General features: G+C 44.4%; 1 protein-coding gene across 1 annotated transcript in view; it reads right to left on the reverse strand.

The window, feature by feature from the left end:
- LOC139758662 (UBA-like domain-containing protein 2-B) overlaps positions 1 to 22,555 on the reverse strand; it is a 199,651-nt gene that overhangs the window by 4,265 nt on the left and 172,831 nt on the right. Inside the window, exon 4 of the mRNA XM_071680241.1 lies at positions 11,052 to 11,157. Coding sequence (XP_071536342.1) covers positions 11,052 to 11,157 — 106 coding nt within the window. The remainder of the gene's footprint in view (positions 1 to 11,051; positions 11,158 to 22,555) is intronic.

The raw sequence follows: 22,555 nt of genomic DNA on the forward strand, positions 1-22,555 counted from the left end.
TATGTATGGATCATGGTGAAGTGCCTGAGGATTGGCGGAATGCATGCATAGTGCCACTGTACAAAGGCAAAGGGGATAAAGATGAGTGTTCAAACAACAGAGGCATAAGTTTGTTGAGTATTCCAGGGAAATTATATGGGAGGGTATTGATTGAGAGGGTAAAGGCATGTACAGAGCATCAGATTGGGGAAGAGCAGTGTTATTTCAGAAGTGGTAAAGGATGTTTGGATCAGGTATTTGCTTTGAAGAATGTGTGTGAGAAATACTTGGAAAAACAGATGGATTTATTTTATTTTTTTTTATTATACTTTGTCGCTGTCTCCCGCGTTTGCGAGGTAGCGCAAGGAAACAGACGAAAGAAATGGCCCCACCCCCCCCCATACACATGTATATACATACGTCCACACACGCAAATATACATACCTACACAGCTTTCCATGGCTTACCCCAGACGCTTCACATGCCTTGATTCAATCCACTGACAGCACGTCAACCCCGGTATACCACATCGCTCCAATTCACTCTATTCCTTGCCCTCCTTTCACCCTCCTGCATGTTCAGGCCCCGATCACACAAAATCTTTTTCACTCCATCTTTCCACCTCCAATTTGGTCTCCCTCTTCTCCTTGTTCCCTCCACCTCCGACACATATATCCTCTTGGTCAATCTTTCCTCACTCATCCTCTCCATGTGCCCAAACCACTTCAAAACACCCTCTTCTGCTCTCTCAACCACGCTCTTTTTATTTCCACACATCTCTCTTACCCTTACGTTACTCACTCGATCAAACCACCTCACACCACACATTGTCCTCAAACATCTCATTTCCAGCACATCCATCCTCCTGCGCACAACTCTATCCATAGCCCACGCCTCGCAACCATACAACATTGTTGGAACCACTATTCCTTCAAACATACCCATTTTTGCTTTCCGAGATAATGTTCTCGACTTCCACACATTCTTCAAGGCCCCCAGAATTTTCGCCCCCTCCCCCACTCTATGATCCACTTCCGCTTCCATGGTTCCATCCGCTGCCAGATCCACTCCCAGATATCTAAAACACTTTACTTCCTCCAGTTTTTCTCCATTCAAACTCACCTCCCAATTGACTTGACCCTCAACCCTACTGTACCTAATAACCTTGCTCTTATTCACATTTACTCTTAACTTTCTTCTTCCACACACTTTACCAAACTCAGTCACCAGCTTGTGCAGTTTCTCACATGAATCAGCCACCAGTGCTGTATCATCAGCGAACAACAACTGACTCACTTCCCAAGCTCTCTCATCCCCAACAGACTTCATACTTGCCCCTCTTTCCAAATGGATTTGTAAGTAGTATTTATGGATCTGGAGAAGGCATATGATATGGATAATAGAGATGATTTGTGGAAGGTTTTAAGAGTATATGGTGTGGGAGGTAAGTTGCTAGAAGCAACAAAAAGTTTTTACCAAGGATGTAAGGCATGTGTATGAGTAGGGAGAGAGGAAAGTGACTGGTTCCCAATGAATGATTGTTTTGCAGCAGGGGTGTGTGATGTCCCCATGGTTGTTTAATTTGCTTATAGATGGAATGGTTAGGGAGGTAAATGCAAGAGTTCTGGAGAGAGGGGCAAGTATGCAGTCTGTTGTGGATGAGAGGGCCTGGGAAGTGAGTCTGTTGTTGTTTGCCGATGATACAGCTCTAGTGGCTGATTCATGTGAGAATCTGCAGTTTGGAAAAGTGTGTGAAAGGAGAAAGTTGAGAGTGAACATGAACAAAAGCAAGGTTATTAGGCTCAGTAAGGTTGAGGGACAAGTTATTTGGTCTGTAAGTTTGAATGGAGAAAAATTGGAAGAAGTAAAATGTTTTAGATATCTGGGAGTGAACTTAGCAGCAGATTGGAACCATGGAAGTGGAAGTGAGTCACAGGGTGGGGGGAGGGGGCGAAGGTTCTTGGAGCGATGAAGAATGTGTGGAAGGAGAGAACGTTATCTCAGAGAGCAAAATTGAGTATGTTTGAAGGAATAGTGGTTCCAACAATGTTATATGGTTGCTAGGCATGGGCTATAGACAGGGTTGTATGGAGAAGGGTGGATAAGTGGGAAATGAAATGTTTGAGGACAATATGTGGTGTGAGGTGGTTTGATCGAGTAAGTAATGAAAGGGTAAGAGATATGTGGAAATAAAAAGTGTGGTTGGGAGAGCAGATGAGGGGTGTGTTGAAATGGTTTGGGCATATGGAGAGAATGAGTGAGGAAAGATAGACAAAGAGGATATATGTGTCAGAGGAGACGGGAACACGAAGCAGGAGACCAATTAGGAGGTGGAAGGATGGAGTGAAAAAGATTTTGAGTGATTGGGGGGCCTGAAAATACAGGAGGGTGATAGGTGTGCAAGGAATATAGTGAATTGGAACACTGTGGTATACTGGGTTGACATGCTGTCAATGGACTGAACCAGAACATGTGAAGCGTCTGCGGTAAACCATGGATAGGTATGTGGGGCCTGGATGTGGATAGGAAACTTTGGTTCCGAAGCATAAAACATGATATCTAGAGACTGAGTGTGAGCGAATATGGCCTTGTTTGTCTGTTTTCCTGGTGCTACCTCGCTGAAGCAGGGTGTAGTGATGCTGTTTCCTGTGGGGCGGTGTGGCGACAGGATTGGATGAAGGTGAGCAAGTGTGAATGTGTATATGTGTATATGTCTGAGTATGTGTATGTATATGTATGTATGTGTTGATATGTATATGTGTGCGTGTGGGCATTTATTTGTGTTTGTGTGAGTGTGAGTGGATGGGGCATTCTTCGTCTGTTTCCTAGCACTACCTCGATGGAGCGGGAAACAGCAATTATGTATGATGATGAATGATATATAGATATATATATATATCCAGCTCACACTCTTCAATCTCCTTGCATAGACAATCAAACAATCACAAACACAAACCATCACATAAGACACACAATATTCACTCCCAAAGCAAACAGAATCAACAAAAAAGCAACAAACAGAAGAAATGCCCTCATAACACTAACTGGCACTAGATGTGGATATGAATAAGACATCCTAAGTATTCTATATAAACAATTCATTGGTTATAATCTAAACTATGACTAACTTCCCTGGTCCTCTGCCCTCTTCAAAGCAATTATGCCAAAGATGCAAACAACACAAAAGAGAGCACTCAGAACAACCATTGGCTGCTTAGTAACCATAAATACTCAATACAATACTTACACTATGAAACAAAAATCCTTCCAATACCATCCCACCACTACAAGCTTGGCCCTATTCTTTGCAAAAGACCCCTCCCATACCAACCACTCCATAATCAACCACCAATCACCCAGGCAGAAACAAAAAGCATTCCCTGCTTCACACTTCAGCAACCTCTACTTACGAATCCCCTCACCCTCAGCAAATGCAGCATTGTCAAAACACATGCATACTGAAGTGATCCAACTAGCACTAAACAAGTACCTTCCCAACTCAATATCAAATACCATCCCATGAGAGATATATCCAGCTGAACCACACTCCTCACACAAACATGAGTCATACTTTCCTACCTATGGACATCATCTAACCATACATTCCTACAAACATTAACTCAACACATCCAAGGAAGACACTGAACACTTTTCATAAAGGTAGAAGTGGCTCTTAGGGCCAAATGAGAGTTGGGGTGAGAGACTATCAGTAAATTTTAGGGAGAATAAAAAGATGTTCTGGAAGGAGGTAAATAGGGTGCGTAAGACAAGGGAGCAAATGGGAACTTCAGTGAAGGGCGTAAATGGGGAGGTGATAACAAGTAGTGGTGATGTGAGAAGGAGATGGAATGAGTATTTTGAAGGTTTGTTGAATGTGTCTGATGACAGAGTGGCAGATATAGGGTGTTTTGGTCGAGGTGGTGTGCAAAGTGAGAGGGTTAGGGAAAATGATTTGGTAAACAGAGAAGAGGTAGTAAAAGCTTTGCGGAAGATGAAAGCCGGCAAGGCAGCAGGTTTGGATGGTATTGCAGTGGAATTTATTAAAAAAGGGGGTGACTGTATTGTTGACTGGTTGGTAAGGTTATTTAATGTATGTATGACTCATGGTGAGGTGCCTGAGGATTGGCGGAATGCGTGCATAGTGCCATTGTACAAAGGCAAAGGGGATAAGAGTGAGTGCTCAAATTACAGAGGTATAAGTTTGTTGAGTATTCCTGGTAAATTATATGGGAGGGTATTGATTGAGAGGGTGAAGGCATGTACAGAGCATCAGATTGGGGAAGAGCAGTGCGGTTTCAGAAGTGGTAGAGGATGTGTGGATCAGGTGTTTGCTTTGAAGAATGTATGTGAGAAATACTTAGAAAAGCAAATGGATTTGTATGTAGCATTTATGGATCTGGAGAAGGCATATGATAGAGTTGATAGAGATGCTCTGTGGAAGGTATTAAGAATATATGGTGTGGAAGGCAAGTTGTTAGAAGCAGTGAAAAGTTTTTATCGTGGATGTAAGGCATGTGTACGTGTAGGAAGAGAGGAAAGTGATTGGTTCTCAGTGAATGTAGGTTTGCGGCAGGGGTGTGTGATGTCTCCATGGTTGTTTAATTTGTTTATGGATGGGGTTGTTAGGGAGGTAAATGCAAGAGTCCTGGAAAGAGGGGCAAGTATGAAGTCTGTTGGGGATGAGAGAGCTTGGGAAGTGAGTCAGTTGTTGTTCGCTGATGATACAGCGCTGGTGGCTGATTCATGTGAGAAACTGCAGAAGCTGGTGACTGAGTTTGGTAAAGTGTGTGGAAGAAGAAAGTTAAGAGTAAATGTGAATAAGAGCAAGGTTATTAGGTACAGTAGGGTTGAGGGTCAAGTCAATTGGGAGGTGAGTTTGAATGGAGAAAAACTGGAGGAAGTGAAGTGTTTTAGATATCTGGGAGTGGATCTGTCAGCGGATGGAACCATGGAAGCGGAAGTGGATCATAGGGTGGGGGAGGGGGCGAAAATTTTGGGAGCCTTGAAAAATGTGTGGAAGTCGAGAACAGTATCTCGGAAAGCAAAAATGGGTATGTTTGAAGGAATAGTGGTTCCAACAATGTTGTATGGTTGCGAGGCGTGGGCTATGGATAGAGTTGTGCACAGGAGGATGGATGTGCTGGAAATGAGATGTTTGAGGACAATGTGTGGTGTGAGGTGGTTTGATCGAGTAAGTAACGTAAGGGTAAGAGAGATGTGTGGAAATAAAAAGAGCGTGGTTGAGAGAGCAGAAGAGGGTGTTTTGAAATGGTTTGGTCACATGGAGAGAATGAGTGAGGAAAGATTGACCAAGAGGATATATGTGTCGGAGGTGGAGGGAACGAGGAGAAGAGGGAGACCAAATTGGAGGTGGAAAGATGGAGTGAAAAAGATTTTGTGTGATCGGGGCCTGAACATGCAGGAGGGTGTAAGGAGGGCAAGGAATAGAGTGAATTGGAGCGATGTGGTATACAGGGGTTGACGTGCTGTCAGTGGAGTGAATCAAGGCATGTGAAGCGTCTGGGGTAAACCATGGAAAGCTGTGTAGGTATGTATATTTGCGTGTGTGGACGTGTGTATGTACATGTGTATGGGGGGGGGGGGTTGGGCCATTTCTTTCGTCTGTTTCCTTGCGCTACCTCGCAAACGCGGGAGACAGCGACAAAGTATAAAAAAAAAAAAAAAAAAAAAAAAGAAGTGGCTCTTGAAGCTATCATTAAGTAAGTATATATATATATTTTTTTTTTTTTTATACTTTGTCGCTGTCTCCCACGTTTGCGAGGTAGCGCAAGGAAACAGACGAAAGAAATGGCCCAACCCCCCCCATACACATGTATATACATACGTCCACACACGCAAATATACATACCTACACAGCTTTCCATGGTTTACCCCAGACGCTTCACATGCCTTGATTCAATCCACTGACAGCACGTCAGCCCCAGTATACCACATCGCTCCAATTCACTCTGTTCCTTGCCCTCCTTTCACCCTCCTGCATGTTCAGGCCCCGATCACACAAAATCTTTTTCACTCCATCTTTCCACCTCCAATTCGGTCTCCCTCTTCTCCTTGTTCCCTCCACCTCCGACACATATATCCTCTTGGTCAATCTTTCCTCACTCATCCTCTCCATGTGCCCAAACCACTTCAAAACACCCTCTTCTGCTCTCTCAACCACGCTCTTTTTATTTCCACACATCTCTCTTACCCTTACGTTACTCACTCGATCAAACCACCTCACACCACACATTGTCCTCAAACATCTCATTTCCAGCACATCCATCCTCCAGCGCACAACTCTATCCATAGCCCACGCCTCGCAACCATACAACATTGTTGGAACCACTATTCCTTCAAACATACCCATTTTTGCTTTCCGAGATAATGTTCTTGACTTCCACACATTCTTCAAGGCCCCCAGAATTTTCGCCCCCTCCCCCACCCTATGATCCACTTCTGCTTCCATGGTTCCATCCGCTGCCAGATCCACTCCCAGATATCTAAAACACTTCACTTCCTCCAGCTTTTCTCCATTCAAACTCACCTCCCAATTGACTTGACCCTCAACCCTACTGTACCTAATAACCTTGCTCTTATTCACATTTACTCTTAACTTTCTTCTTCCACACACTTTACCAAACTCAGTCACCAGCTTCTGCAGTTTCACACATGAATCAGCCACCAGCGCTGTGTCATCAGCGAACAACAACTGACTCACTTCCCAAGCTCTCTCATCCCCAACAGACTTCATACTTGCCCCTCTTTCCAAAACTCTTGCATTTACCTCCCTAACAACCCCATCCATAAACAAATTAAACAACCATGGAGACATCACACACCCCTGCCGCAAACCTACATTCACTGAGAACCAATCACTTTCCTCTCTTCCTACACGTACACATGCCTTACATCCTCGATAAAAACTTTTCACTGCTTCTAACAACTTTCCTCCCACACCATATATTCTTAATACCTTCCACAGAGCATCTCTATCAACTCTATCATATGCCTTCTCCAGATCCATAAATGCTACATACAAATCCATTTGTATATACACCATGTAAATAATATGACGATTAGGACATATCTGCTAACATATTTCTTAATTTCAAGCTTGTTCACTGTTTCCCACGTTAGCACCAGAAACAGAAAAAGAAAGGGCTTCGTGCATTCACATCTACTCCCTAGCTGTCATATATAATGCACTGACATCATCTACAACTAGGCCCTACAGACATTGCTGTGGTTTCTCCTCACCACTTCATGTGCCCAAGTTCAACCTCTGTATATCAAATTGCTCTAATTCACTCTAACCCCTGGACACCTAACAACTTCTGCCCAGAATACTCAAAACCTCTTTCACTCCAATCTTCCATCTCCTCTTTGATTCCCTCCACTTCCGATGTCTCTAACCTCTTAGTCATCCTCTCCTCACTCAACATCTTCATAAGTCCAAAACATTCAGCATTTTATTTATACTCATCTTACTGCCACACCTCTTTCTTACCCTTTCTAATTCGATCAATCCTTCTCGCACCAATCACTATCCTCAAACATTTAGTTTCCAACATATTTCCCACCCCTCTTCTGTACCCATTTTATTTCTAACACATTCATCTTCATCCATACTTTCACATCTCAGACTCACACCAATGGAACAACAACAGGATCAAACATATCCAAATTTGCCCTTTAATGCTTTAAGTAACACAAAGGAAGATTTTCTTTTTCAATATATACTCAATGCTATTGAACCAGATTTCTTGGATACTGTGCACACATCACCCATATTTAAATGGCTGTTGACTGATTAATTTTAGAGCTCAGGCGAGGACTTAGTTGGATTTACTTGTGATCACTGTTATCTAATTACTATGTAGGAACAAGACTCATCAGTCAAATCTATGATGATTTATTGTGACCATTCAATATACTGTTGTGCACACTGTTCATTAATGAAATTATGGATACTTATTTTCCAAATCTTTGGAAGATTTACTATGTGTACTTATAATTTTGTGTGTCTTATCAACCAGCATTCAAACAAATGAAGCAGTATGGTGATATATCACAGGGCTTAACACACTTCACAAAATTTCTCTGACTGTTCATTTCTTTTCAAAGTAACCCTAAGTGCCAGAAAGGGATTTTAATGAATTACTATAGTGGAAGGGACAAGGAAAGGAGGAAACCAAACTGGAGATGGAATAAAGTAATTTTGAGTGCTCAGGGGCCAAATATGCAGGAGACTGAAGGGTGTGTACAGGAAAGAGTGAATCGGAATGTTGTGGTATAAAGGGGTACACATACTATCAGTGCACTGAATCAGGACATATGAAGCAGCCAAGGAACAATGAAAAGGTCAATGGGGTTTGGCTGTAGATGGAGGCTGTTTTTTCCATGCATTACACATGACTGCGAGAGAATATGAGAGAGTGAATGAGATCTTTTCTTCGTCTATTCATCACACTAACACAGGAAACAGAGAACAAATATGAGAAAAAGAAGAAAACTACAACAGGACAATTTCTAAAGGATTCAAATTAACTGTGATACACCATAACAAAGACATCATGAATACAGCAAAATGTGTAACATAATTCAAAAAACGTTAATCATAAAATATGTCTTAGTTTCAACTTCATGTTTCCTTGTTCTGCATCATATGTTATATATCTTGTTTTTTTTTTCTTTTTTGCTTTGTCGCTGTCTCCCGCGTTTGCGAGGTAGCGCAAGGAAACAGACGAAAGAAATGGCCCAACCTACCCCCATACACATGTATATACATACGTCCACACACGCAAATATACATACCTATACAGCTTTCCATGGTTTACCCCAGACACTTCACATGCCCTGATTCAATCCACTGACAGCACGTCAACCCCGGTATACCACATCGATCCAATTCACTCTATTCCTTGCCCTCCTTTCACCCTCCTGCATGTTCAGGGCCCGATCACACAAAATCTTTTTCACTCCATCTTTCCACCTCCAATTTGGTCTCCCACGTCTCCTCGTTCCCTCCACCTCCGACACATATATCCTCTTGGTCAATCTTTCCTCACTCATTCTCTCCCTGTGCCCAAACCATTTCAAAACACCCTCTTCTGCTCTCTCAACCACGCTCTTTTTATTTCCACACATCTCTCTTACCCTTACGTTACTTACTCGATCAAACCACCTCACACCACACATTGTCCTCAAACATCTCATTTCCAGCACATCCATCCTCCTGCGCAAAACTCTATCCATAGCCCACGCCTCGCAACCATACAACATTGTTGGAACCACTATTCCTTCAAACATACCCATTTTTGCTTTCCGAGATAATGTTCTCGACTTCCACACAATCTTCAAGGCTCCCAGGATTTTCACCCCCTCCCCCACCCTATGATCCACTTCCGCTTCTATGGTTCCATCCGCTGCCAGATCCACTCCCAGATATCTAAAACACTTTACTTCCTCCAGTTTTGCTCCATTCAAACTTACCTTCCAATTGACTTGACCCTCAACCCTACTGTACCTAATAACCTTGCTCTTATTCACATTTACTCTTAACTTTCTTCTTTCACACACTTTACCAAACTCAGTCACCAGCTTCTGCAGTTTCTCACATGAATCAGCCACCAGCGCTGTATCATCAGCAAACAACAACTGACTCACTTCCCAAGCTCTCTCATCCCCAACAGACTTCATACTTGCCCCCCTTTCCAAAACTCTTGCATTCACCTCCCTAACAACCCCATCCATAAACAAATTAAACAACCATGGCGACATCACACACCCCTGCCGCAAACCTACATTCACTGAGAACCAATCACTTTCCTCTCTTCCTACACGTACACATGCCTTACATCCTCGATAAAAACTTTTCACTGCTTCTAACAACTTGCCTCCCACACCATATATTCTTAATACCTTCCACAGAGCATCTCTATCAACTCTATCATATGCCTTCTCCAGATCCATAAATGCTACTACATACAAATCCATTTGCTTTTCTAAGTATTTCTTACATACATTCTTCAAAGCAAACACCTGATCCACACATCCTCTACCACTTCTGAAACCACACTGATCTTCCCATATCTGATGCTCTGTACATGCCTTCACCCTCTCAATCAATACCCTCCCATATAATTTACCAGGAATACTCAACAAACTTATACCTCTGTAATTTGAGCACTCACTCTTATCCCCTTTGCCTTTGTACAATGGCACTATGCACGCATTCTGCCAATCCTCAGGCACCTCACCATGAGTCATGCATACATTAAATAACCTTACCAACCAGTCAATAATACAGTCACCCCCTTTTTTAATAAATTCCACTGCAATACCATCCAAACCTGCTGCCTTGCCGGCTTTCATCTTCCGCAAAGATTTTACTACCTCTTCTCTGTTTACCAAATCATTTTCCCTAACCCTCTCACTTTGCACACCACCTCGACCAAAACACCCTATATCTGCCACTCTATCATCAAACACATTCAACAAACCTTCAAAATACTCACTCCATCTCCTTCTCACATCACCACTACTTGTTATCACCTCCCCATTTGCGCCATTCACTGAAGTTCCCATTTGCTCCCTTGTCTTACACACTTTATTTACCTCCTTCCAGAACATCTTTTTATTCTCCCTAAAATTTAATGATACTCTGTCACCCCAACTCTTAAGTACATAAATAAAAAAATAATCCTTACAAAAGCCTTCTAAACATGTTTTCCATCTGCTCAGCCACCTTGTTTTCTTGTACAGTATTACTAGTGTATTAGATATTCTTTCAAATAGGTGAAAAAACAAAAATTCTCACAAAATTCTTCAAAACACATTTTCCATCCTTTTTTATTTTTTAGGGAGTCTGACTATTACCCCCACACTGTTCAAATTTCACTGAAAAAGCCTTTGGGTGGATTAAGCCAATACTTAATCCAGCAAAGTTGCTCAAGAATCATAATTATAATATTTTTCAATGATTGTGTAGATTGGAGATACAACAGCAACACTGGAAATTCTGCTACCTGATCTTTTATTTAATGTATTTTATGAGGAAGCACAGTTACCTGACGGAGATGTGGAGAGTTTATCTTGTGTAGACATCTTAGAGAATGCTGCTAGGGCATCAGGGAAGGCCGGGGGTGTTGCTGGAGTGTTGGCAGGCGTACACAACTGTTGACATAACAAAATATATTAATGCAAACAGGTACATTACCAGGTGTACCAAGCGCTTTGAAGAACAAGTATCATTACCTGTCAGCCTATCAGTTCTCTGAAGAACAAATATCATCATCAACTGTCAGCCTGTTATCAAACACATAAATAATATATACACCTTAAAGGCATGCTTAACATAGCAGCGGGAAAAAACATTCTTGTTACTGGAAGAATCAGTTGTCTTGGTGAAGAACAATGTACACATCTTGGCTTCTCTCCTTCAAGAGTTTTTTCATCCTCTCCTCTCCCAGTCACTGACAAAATCATTTGGTCTGCATGACTATCAACATGCTGAAGGAGTTTATTTTCTATTATTTCTGAGTGAATGTTGCTCATGGTTGTTATCATGCAGTCCCTGGGCACACATGATTTTGGGGACCTTCTAGGAAGGGAACCAAGCAAAACATGTCTTGAACAGAGTTAAATCGAACCACACTCATTAGTGGCATTTTCATTCCTACATTAAAATGTTTGGAGAACTTAGGATACTGAGCAAATACCAGAGTCCTCTCAGCAACATAAACATATGTGGTGTCTATGTAAACTTAAAAGAGATACTTTAAACAAAGTGCCTGGATCATTCTTAAATTCACACAGAGTTCACCAGAACCTCCACACAGACTTTCAACTAAAGGGGATGTGAATGGCCCCAAGCTTATTCTAATACTAAAATTAATGACAACGTAAGCTATTTTCAAGATATCAGTGACATGAATAACATCTGGCAACCATTTTCCCGTTAGGATCTACATAATGAAATACATAATACCAGTATGTTTTCTTTATTTGTTCCCCAATATTGACATACAACCTACCAATGTTTAGCAATGTTGCCACGTTCTATATAAAGTCTTTACCAGAGAGGGTCTCATCATATATCAAAAAGCATGCCCACAAATTTCACCCCCTCCTCTTCAGTGGTATGAGAATACCTTTCAGTAACACATGTGGTACAGCGGATACTTACTTTGGTCTTGTAATTTGTTACAGCAATATGCTCATGTTAGAATAAATAAAAAAAAAAAAAATAGCTATCTGCCCAATCAGTGATGATATCAACATTAGCTTGGAAGTCCACCCCCCCCCCCAAGATATATCAAAAGATATATCAAATATATCCTTAAAATCATTCTAACCCTTTTCGTCCATCTACAAGAGTATGAATGTTGAGTTATGTATATCAAACTATTTGCGTGATTTACATTTGTGACTAGTAAAATAACGGTGCCAGGTTCAACACCTTCCAAAAATAATGACACAAATTTATAAAGAAATTTTCCTACATCTACACAGAAGCATGTCCCTTGATTAGTGCAGTTTCATGGTGTCAAATATCATATAAACATCTTCATTCAAAATAAGTCGCCGGTCTCATAATATACTTACTTTTGTAAAACAGCTGTATTCAGATCTATGAGAACTTGACTTAACATTAGCAGCTAATCTTAAGATCCAACTAACTCAAAAGGCGCTTCATTCTCCTCGATACAATTTGTTCTTTCAAACCAAACTTGTTCTGAGCTTTTCATCATTGTCTTCACGAGTTCATAACTCGCCCCCCATTGTGACCAAGTCCTGTATATGCCGACCCCCAAAATTGTATCACTGGCTTTCTCCAGGTCAGGGGACACAGAGCTACCCTATCATGATGATGGTATGCGAATCCTCTCTGAATGCCATCCGATGAGACTAAAGCACAAGAGGAGTGGTGGTGGTGGTGGTAGTGCCTTACTCTGAATAAATGAACGAGTGACCCATGAATTTCAGACAGCAGGACTGAGAGACTCTCTCTCTCTCTCTCTCTCTCTCTCTCTCTCTAAGGCTGGGTCAAAGGCAGAATAACCTCCCCTGTGACCGGTACAGACGTCCATATTGCCTGAAGCCTGAGAGGAACGTTAACAATAAACTGACTCCCTATACTATCAACCCTGAAAGTACAACAGAAAACGGACAAACCCAGGCAGGAGTTTGTATCGGTAACTGAGCAATTGTATCGGTAACTGAGCAACAGAAAACGAAGAACCTGAAATCAGTATAGATAACTGACCTACAAATAAAATATCGGTTACTGAGCAACAGAAAACGAGAACAAGTACCTGTTAAGAGTAACTGAGCAACAGAAAACGGAGTACGGCAGGAATTCGTATCGGTAACTGAGCAACAGAAAACTGGAGCAAGACCCAGAAATCCGTATCGGCAACTGAGCAACAGAAAACTGAGATTCACTCGGGACTGGTATCGGTAAATGAGCAACAGAAACCTGAGATCGGGAACTGAGCGACAGAAAACGAACAACCCGGCACTGGTCTGGCTGCTAGCGGTAATAACCTTAATTCTTGCTCCAGGAAGGAGGAAGAGAGGAGGAAAAGGAGGAGTTAAGGAAAAAAACAAAACACCGATTACACTTAAGATTATGTCATTACCATTGCGTGTGTGTGTGTGTGTGTGTGTGTGTGTGTGTGTGTGTGTTACCGGACCCCGCCTGCTGAAGGCGAGTGAAGACATGCACCGACGTCAACGGATGGTAGAAGATCAATTCCCTGCTCCTGCGTGAAGCGCACCCTCACACGCTGCAGGAGACACCCCGACGCCCAATATAGAGGAATCTCACCTGTCTTTTGACTTCGCAGAACTCTTCTAACTCACCCCCAGCCAACTCGAGCTGACCCGAGGCTGCTGAGTTTGGCTCGCTGATTTTTGAACCACGAAGAAGACGTTGTTGCGATGCACGCAAGGCCCACACGTAATGCACCACCACAGCCTAGAAGCTTCTTCCCACTCTTGCTGCACATCTCAGCTCTCTCTCTCTCTCTCTCTCTCTCTCTCTCTCTCTCTCTCTCTCTCTCTCTCTCTAAGGTGTTTGTTTGTTCCTGTGTTCATCGCAGAGTTTGCCTTTCGTTGATATCATTTAGTCTTCCATATGCCTGTCGTGCCGATATGGAATTGTTTTTCGTTGACTGGGAAAACATCCCTTCGAAGATTTTCAAAGCCTCATCTTTTTCGATTTTCCTAGCCTCATCTTCTCTTTCGAAGATTTTCCTAACCTTGTCTTCTCTTTCGAAGATTTTCCTAACCTAATCTTCTCTTTCGAAGATTTTCCTTGCCTAATCTTTCGAAGATTTTTCCTAACCTAATCTTCTCTCTCCAAGATTTCCTCGCCTAATCTTCTCTCTCGAAGATTTCCACGCCTAATCTTCTCTCTCGAAGATTTTCCTCGCCTAATCTTCTCTCTCGAAGATTTCCTCGCCTAATCTTTCGAAGATTTTCCTAAACTTATCTTCTCTCTCGAAGATTTTCCTCGCCTAATCTTCATTCTTTACGTTGCAGGCTCCAGTCACGGACAGAAGTGCACATCTAGGCCGGGCCTGTAGTAGTGATGTAAACATACCCGTCACCACCCCACAAGGGTAGACACTCAAATGATGTCAGGCCATTCCCATTTGTTTAGATCTTTCCCCTGCGTCAGTGCAGACCATCAACGACCTCTTAAACACTTTTTTTTTTTTCTTTTTAAATCAAACTCTTTGAAATTTCGCCCGCCAGGAGGGATGATGTTAGCAAATAAGTCAGTATATTCTGTAGGCGAAAGTAACTAATGCCTTGCAGAGCGACGTGTGTGTGTTTTTGCTTCCATTGTCTTCTTTGAAAGGTTCGCAAGATCCAGCTAACCAAACTTTTCTTTTTTTTTTCTGTAAGTTTTCAATTCTTTGACATAACATCAACATCCTCAGTAGCAATAACATCTGGCGATACTTTGAATAAAACTGGATCTAAAATTTTAGTTTACTGTACCCAACTTAGCAACACCCCCCTTCCTCACTTTCGATTTGCAATCTCTGCTCTTTCGTCCTAACTACTTAAATCTGCCACGGCGATCAGTTATATATATTTTTAGAGATAATTAATTTAGGGAGGTCCCTCTGCACGTCATTCCCTCCAATGACGTGTACAAATATGCCTGCAGAGCTGGAGTCCCCTTGAAATTTGGCAAAAAAAATGTCGGTGCTCCTAGCTGTCAGCTGTGTGTGTGTGTGTGTGTGTGTGTGTCGTCCATAACCCTGGAATAACACGTGCTGCTCTAAACACAACCTATAACTAGTTAGGGAAAATGAAAGGAATCTGCGTGTGTGTGTGTGTGTGTGTGTGTGAGTGTGTGTGTGTGTGTGGAGAAGCCAACCCCACCACAGCTCTCCTCCCTACGCCCGTCCATACACACAATTCTCACTACCACACATACCCCCCCCCCAAAAAAAAAATGACACCCATATTACCACCCCGCTTCCCGGTAAGGCTTCTCCACCAGCATAAAAAGTACACATGAGCGTCCAAAATCTCGCTCTGGTCTGGTCAAGGCACGGAGGCGTACGCACGCAGGGGCAACGCGTTGTGGCAAGCTTGATAAGATGCACGGAGGCGTACGCAGGGGCAACGCGTTGTGGCAAGCTGGATAAGATGCACGGAGGCGTACGCAGGGGGCAACGCGGTGTGGCAAGCTGGATAAGATGCACGGAGGCGTACGTACGCAGGGGCAACGCGTTGTAGCAAGCTTGATAAGATGCAAGGAGGCGTACGTACGCAGGGGACAACGCGTTGTGGCAAGCTGGATAAGATACACGGAGGCGTACGTACGCAGGGGCAACGCGTTGTGGCAAGCTGGATAAGATACACGGAGGCGTACGCACGCATGGGGGCAACGCGTTGTGGCAAGCTGGATAAGATGCACGGAGGCGTACGCACGCAGGGGCAACGCGTTGTGGCAAGCTGGATAAGATACACGGAGGCGTACGCACGCATGGGGGCAACGCGTTGTGGCAAGCTGGATAAGATGCACGGAGGCGTACGTACGCAGGGGCAACGCGTTGTGGCAAGCTGGATAAGATGCACGGAGGCGTACGTACGCAGGGGCAACGCGTTGTGGCAAGCTGGATAAGATACACGGAGGCGTACGTACGCAGGGGCAACGCGTTGTGGCAAGCTGGATAAGATACACGGAGGCGTACGTACGCATGGGGGCAACGCGTTGTGGCAAGCTGGATAAGCACACACGGATATGACCAGACGCACGCACGCACCCTTGCGTTTTCTGCCTTCGTAGTACCTCACCTCGATCAGAATTAATACGGGTCCCGAAGAAAAAGTTGAGGGACGATGCTTACAAATGAGGGGAAACGTGGAACTACATGTGTGTGTGTGTGTGTGTGTGTGTGTGTGTGTGTGTGTGTGTGTGTGTGTGGGGGGGGGGGGGGAGACTAGATAACACGAGAGTTGATGGTGTATGGCGAGCTGAAGGGCAGCAATAGTTAAGATATAACTTCGTGGTCTGGGCAAACGAAGGCAGGAGAGTAGGGTTGTACATGTACAGTGGCAGGTGGGGGGCGCCATCCTGACCTGGCCTGCCCACCTGAGGTGACCTGGAACTGACCTACGCACCTTACTCACAGTGACCTGGGTGGGTACCTTAGTAACGCCAGGTGACCTGGGCACCTCATCTAAGATGATCCTGGCTAACATGGGCACCTTACCTCAAGATGACCTAGGCACAGGTGACCTAGGAACCTTATCTACAACGACCTGGGCACCTTCATCTACGAGGACCTGGACACCTTATCTAAGATGACGACACGCCGAATCTAAGACGACCTGGGCACACTATATAAGACGACCTGGGCACAATATATAAGACGACCTGGGAATACTATATAAGACGACCTTGGTACACTATGTAAGACGGCCTGGGAACATTGTATAAGACGACCTGGGCACGTTATATAAGACGACCTGGGCACACTATATAAGACGACCTTGGTACACTATATAAGACGACCTGGGCACACTATATAAGACGACCTGGGCACACTATATAAGACGACCTGGGCACGTTATATAAGACGACCTGGGAACTCTATATAAGACGACCTGGGCACGTTATATAAGACGACCTGGGCACATTATATAAGACGACCTGGGCACGTTATATAAGACGACCTGGGAACTCTATATAAGACGACCTGGGCACGTTATATAAGACGACCTGGGCACACTATATAAGACGACCTGGGCACACTTTATATATAAGACGACCTGGGCACACTATATAAGACGACCTGAGAACATTATATAAGACGACCTGGGCACACTATATAAGACGACCAGGGCACACTATATAAGACGACCTGGGCACGTTATATAAGACGACCTGGGCACACTATATAAGACGACCTGGGCACACTTCATATACAAGACGACCTGGGCACACTATATAAGACGACCTGGGAACATTATATAAGACGACCTGGGCACGTTATATAAGACGACCTGGGAACACTATATAAGACGACCTGGGCACACTATATAAGACGACCTGGGAACATTATATAAGACGACCTGGGAACATTATATAAGACGACCTGGGAACATTATATAAGACGACCTGGGCACATTATATAAGACGACCTGGGCACACTGTATAAGACGACCTGGGCACATTATATAAGACGACCTGGGAACATTATATAAGACGACATGGGAACTCTATATAAGACGACCTGGGCACACTATATAAAACGACCTGGGCACACTATATAAGACGACCTGGGAACTCTATACAAGACGACCTGGGCACATTATATAAGACGACCTGGGAACTCTATATAAGACGACCTGGGCACATTATATAAGACGACCTGGGAACACTATATAAGACGACCTGGGAACACTATATAAGACGACCTGGGTACACTATGTAAGACGACCTGGGAACATTGTATAAGACGACCTGGGAACACTATATAAGACGACCTGGGTACACTATATAAGACGACCTGGGCACACTATATAAGACGACCTGGGAACATTATATAAGACGACCTGGGCACGTTATATAAGACGACCTGGGCACATTATATAAGACGACCTGGGAACACTATATAAGACGACCTAGGTACACTATATAAGACGACCTGGGCACACTATATAAGACGACCTGGGTACACTATATAAGACGACCTGGGCACACTATATAAGACGACCTGGGAACTCGATATAAGACGACCTGGCACATTATATAAGACGACCTGGGCACATTATATAAGACGACCTGGGCACGTTATATAAGACGACCTGGGCATATTATATAAGACGACCTGGGAACTCTATATAAGACGACCTGGGCACACTATATAAGACGACCTGGGCACACTATATAAGACGACCTGGGCACGTTATATAAGACGACCTGGGCACACTATATAAGACGACCTGGGCACGTTATATAAGACGACCTGGGAACTCTATACAAGACGACCTGGGCATATTATATAAGACGACCTAGGCGCACTATATAAGACGACCTGGGAACTCTATATAAGACAACCTGGGCACACTATATAAGACGACCTGGGCACACTATATAAGACGACCTGGGAACTCTATACAAGACGACCTGGGCACATTATATAAGACGACCTGGGAACTCTATATAAGACGACCTGGGCACGTTATATAAGACGACCTGGGAACTCTATATAAGACGACCTGGGCACGTTATATAAGACGACCTGGCACACTATATAAGACGACCTGGGCACGTTATATAAGACGACCTGGGCACATTATATAAGACGACCTGGGCACGTTATATAAGACGGCTTGGGCACACTATATAAGACGACCTGGGCACGTTATATAAGACGACCTGGGCACACTATATAAGACGACCTGGGCACATTATATTAGAAGACCTGGGCACATTATATAAGACGACCTGGGCACACTACATAAGATGACCTAGGCACATTATATAAGACGACCTGGGCACATTATATAAGACGACCTGGGAACTCTATATAAGACGACCTGGACACTCTATATAAGATGACCTGGGCACATTATATAAGACGACCTAGGCACATTATATAAGACGACCTGGGAACTCTATATAAGTCGACCTGGGCACACTATATAAGACGACCTGGGCACATCATATAAGACGACCTGGGCACATTATATAAGACGACCTGGGAACTCTATATAAGACGACCTGGGCACACTATATAAGACGACCTAGGCAAATTATATAAGACGACCTGGGAACTCTAAGACGACCTGGGCACACTATATAAGACGAACTGGGCTCATTATATAAGACGACCTGGGAACACTATATAATACGACCTGGGCACATTATATAAGACGACCTGGGCACATAATATAAGACGACCTGGGCACATAATATAAGACGACCTGGGCACATTATATAAGACGACCTGGGCACATTATATAAGACGACCTGGGAACTCTATATAAGACGACCTGGGCACACTATATAAGACGACCTGGGCACACTATATAATACGACCTGGGCACATTACCTAAGACGACCCAGGAGCACAACCTAAACGACCCGATCACACTATCTAAGACGACCCTGGCACACCACCTTGGACGACCCGAGTACAATATCTACGACGACTTGGGGCATCTTATGACCTGGGCTGACCCCCCCGACACATGACCTGGGCTGACCCCGACACCTTACCTGTGCGCTGGACCTGACATTCTCCTCCACTAGTCCCCAACACTCCAAGGTGATCAACACTTACCTGCAAACACAAATAAACATTATTTAGTAAAAGAAAAGTTAAGACACAGACACACAGACACAGACAGAAATAAGGACAGACAGACAGACAGACACACACACACACACACACACACACACACACACACACACACACACATAAATAACGTGGGGGGAAAAACCTAATTCCCACATAACAGTTCATCCTCACTCATGTAATGACTTATTTGTACTGTACAGGGAGGGAGGGAGTTGTACACTCGTGGGGTCCCATCAACTCTCTACGGTAACAAAGATAACATTAGTGTACTGTCATCATAACATGATCAATTATTTTACTCCATTCATCAAATATTCCGATTTTCATATCAATCATTTCACTCTAATCAATTACTGATATTTTTTTAAAATTAATTGAGAGGGTACGGGAAACTGAATGGCCTAATTAAGGCCATCTCATTAATGCTATGTATGTGTTTACATACCCTAGCCTGAGCCAGGTAACCCATGTTATCGACCAAACCCCCAACGGAAGGATGAACACCTGGGTTGTCTGTGGACCCGACTGCCGCAACCAAGGGACTCGAACCTAAGCGTTCGAACCCCCAGGGGCGGCCCGTGAATGCGTCGCGGTCATGAACGCTAACCGAGACAACACAGGGATATATAATGTTAATGGTAATACTCCACATATCTTACAAGTTATCCTTCTTCCTTAGTTTCTTATAATGGCGCCTGGCTGGTCTGTCTGTCTTTGCATGTTTCGAACAACTGTTGCCTGTCGACACTGTCAAACTGGTTCAGCCCACTTGAAGGTCATGATCAGGTCACCCCTTACTCTTCTATAACGGAATGACTTAGGTCTTTTTCCATCCACTGTATATACCTTTTTGGCTGTCTTTTTTCATCCACTGTATATACTTTTTGGCTCTCTTAATTTCTGATTATATGTTTATTACCTTCCTCTAGACCTTCTCTATAATTTCTCTCAGCTTCTTTCACCCCCGAGTCGTGAAGGAACCTGAGAATCCTAGGTTCATTTTCGGCCTAAACATAAGCTGTGAACACTTCGCACAACATATCATGATGAATTCATGCAAAAAAGAAATCCAGTAGTTGCCAGAAGACAGTCTGTCTCTTTTACAACCCTCAAGAGGAAGAGCTCTGGCGACGGCCTTAGATACGCTTCTCAAATCCATCACTCTCTCTCACACACACACACACACACACACATACACACACACAGACTCCAGCAGCGTGTGTCCTGCTACACAAATACTCATATCGAGCCATTCATACTCCGAGACCCATCCGTCTAGTGCTTTCACTCTGGCTCAACTTCATGGATCAAGCACCAGGCTAACTCTAGCGTTTGTTTAGGTTAGGTTAGGTTAGCTTAGGTTAGGTTAGGTTAGGTTAGGTTAGGTTAGGTTAGCTTAGGTTAGGTTAGGTTAGGTAAGCTTAGGTTAGGTTTGGTTAAGTTAGGTTAGGTTAGGTTAGGTTAGCTTGGGTTAGGTTAGGTTAGGTTAGGTTAGGTTAGGTTAGCTTAGGTTAGGTTAGGTTAGGTTAGGTAAGCTTAGGTTAGGTTTGGTTAGGTTAGGTTAGGTTAGGTTAGGTTAGGTTAGGTTAGGTTAGGTAAGCTTAGGTTAGGTTTGGTTAGGTTAGGTTAGGTTAGGTTAGCTTGGGTTAGGTTAGGTTAGGTTAGGTTAGCTTAGGTTAGGTTAGGTTAGGTTAGGTTAGTCCCCCCCCCCCTCCCCTTCGGTTGTAAGTCGACGTCATTCACGCCTTCGGCATCATCATCATCTGCAGCAGACACGATTCAGGTAAAGCGTCAGGTCCCTATTTCGGGCGGATATCGTCTGCAACGGTTAAGAGGAGGAGGAGGAGCAACGCGGGTCGTATTCACGAACGAGACGAGAGAGAGAGAGAGAGAGAGAGAGAGAGAGAGAGAGAGAGAGAGAGAGAGAGAGAGAGAGAGAGAGAGAGAGAGACTGAGACTTTGCAACGATGGCGTGGCGACCCGTCGTAAAGCTCCCGTGGCGCAGGCGTTCCAGAGCGATGCGACGCTTTCGTCGCCTTCGCCAAGTCAACGGCGTCGCCTTCGCCAAGTCAACGGCGTCGCCTTCGCAAAGTCGACGGCGTCGCCTTCGCAAAGTCGACGGCGTCACCTTCGCCAAGTCGACGGCGTCACCTTCGCCAAGTCGACGGCGTCGCCTTCGCCAAGTCGACGGCGTCGCCTTCGTAAAGTCAACGACGTGGTCGTACGTACGGCTCTTGAACACGGGCCTACGTGGTGGTTCTGAGGTCCCCAGCGAGCGAGTCGTCCTGCAGGAGAGCCACGACCTGCGGCGGCCATCCCCCAAGGGCACCTCCTCCTGCAGAAGAAGACCTCCTCGCTTCGCGCGGGTTCTTTCCTCTCACGCCAAGGGCACCTCCTGCAGAAGGCCTCCTCGCTTCGCGCGGGTTCTTTCCTCTCACGCCAAGGGCACCTCCTGCAGAAGAAGGCCTCCTCGCTTCACGCGGGTTCTTTCCTCTCACGCCAAGGGCACCTCCTGCAGAAGAAGGCCTCCTCGCTTCGCGCGGGTTCTTTCCTCACGCCAAAGGCACCTCCTGCAGAAGGCCTCCTCGCTTCGCGCGGGTTCTTTCCTCTCACGCCAACTCCAGGTGTTCATTCCTCAAAGCCAACGAGTGGGGAGGAGGGGGGAGTTTCCCCCCCTATATTCCAGACACAAGATCGAGTTTCACCAACCGACCTGGTGTGTGTGTGTGTGTGTG

The sequence above is a fragment of the Panulirus ornatus genome, chromosome 2 (assembly GCF_036320965.1).
Source record: "Panulirus ornatus isolate Po-2019 chromosome 2, ASM3632096v1, whole genome shotgun sequence".
NCBI lineage: Eukaryota > Metazoa > Arthropoda > Malacostraca > Decapoda > Palinuridae > Panulirus > Panulirus ornatus.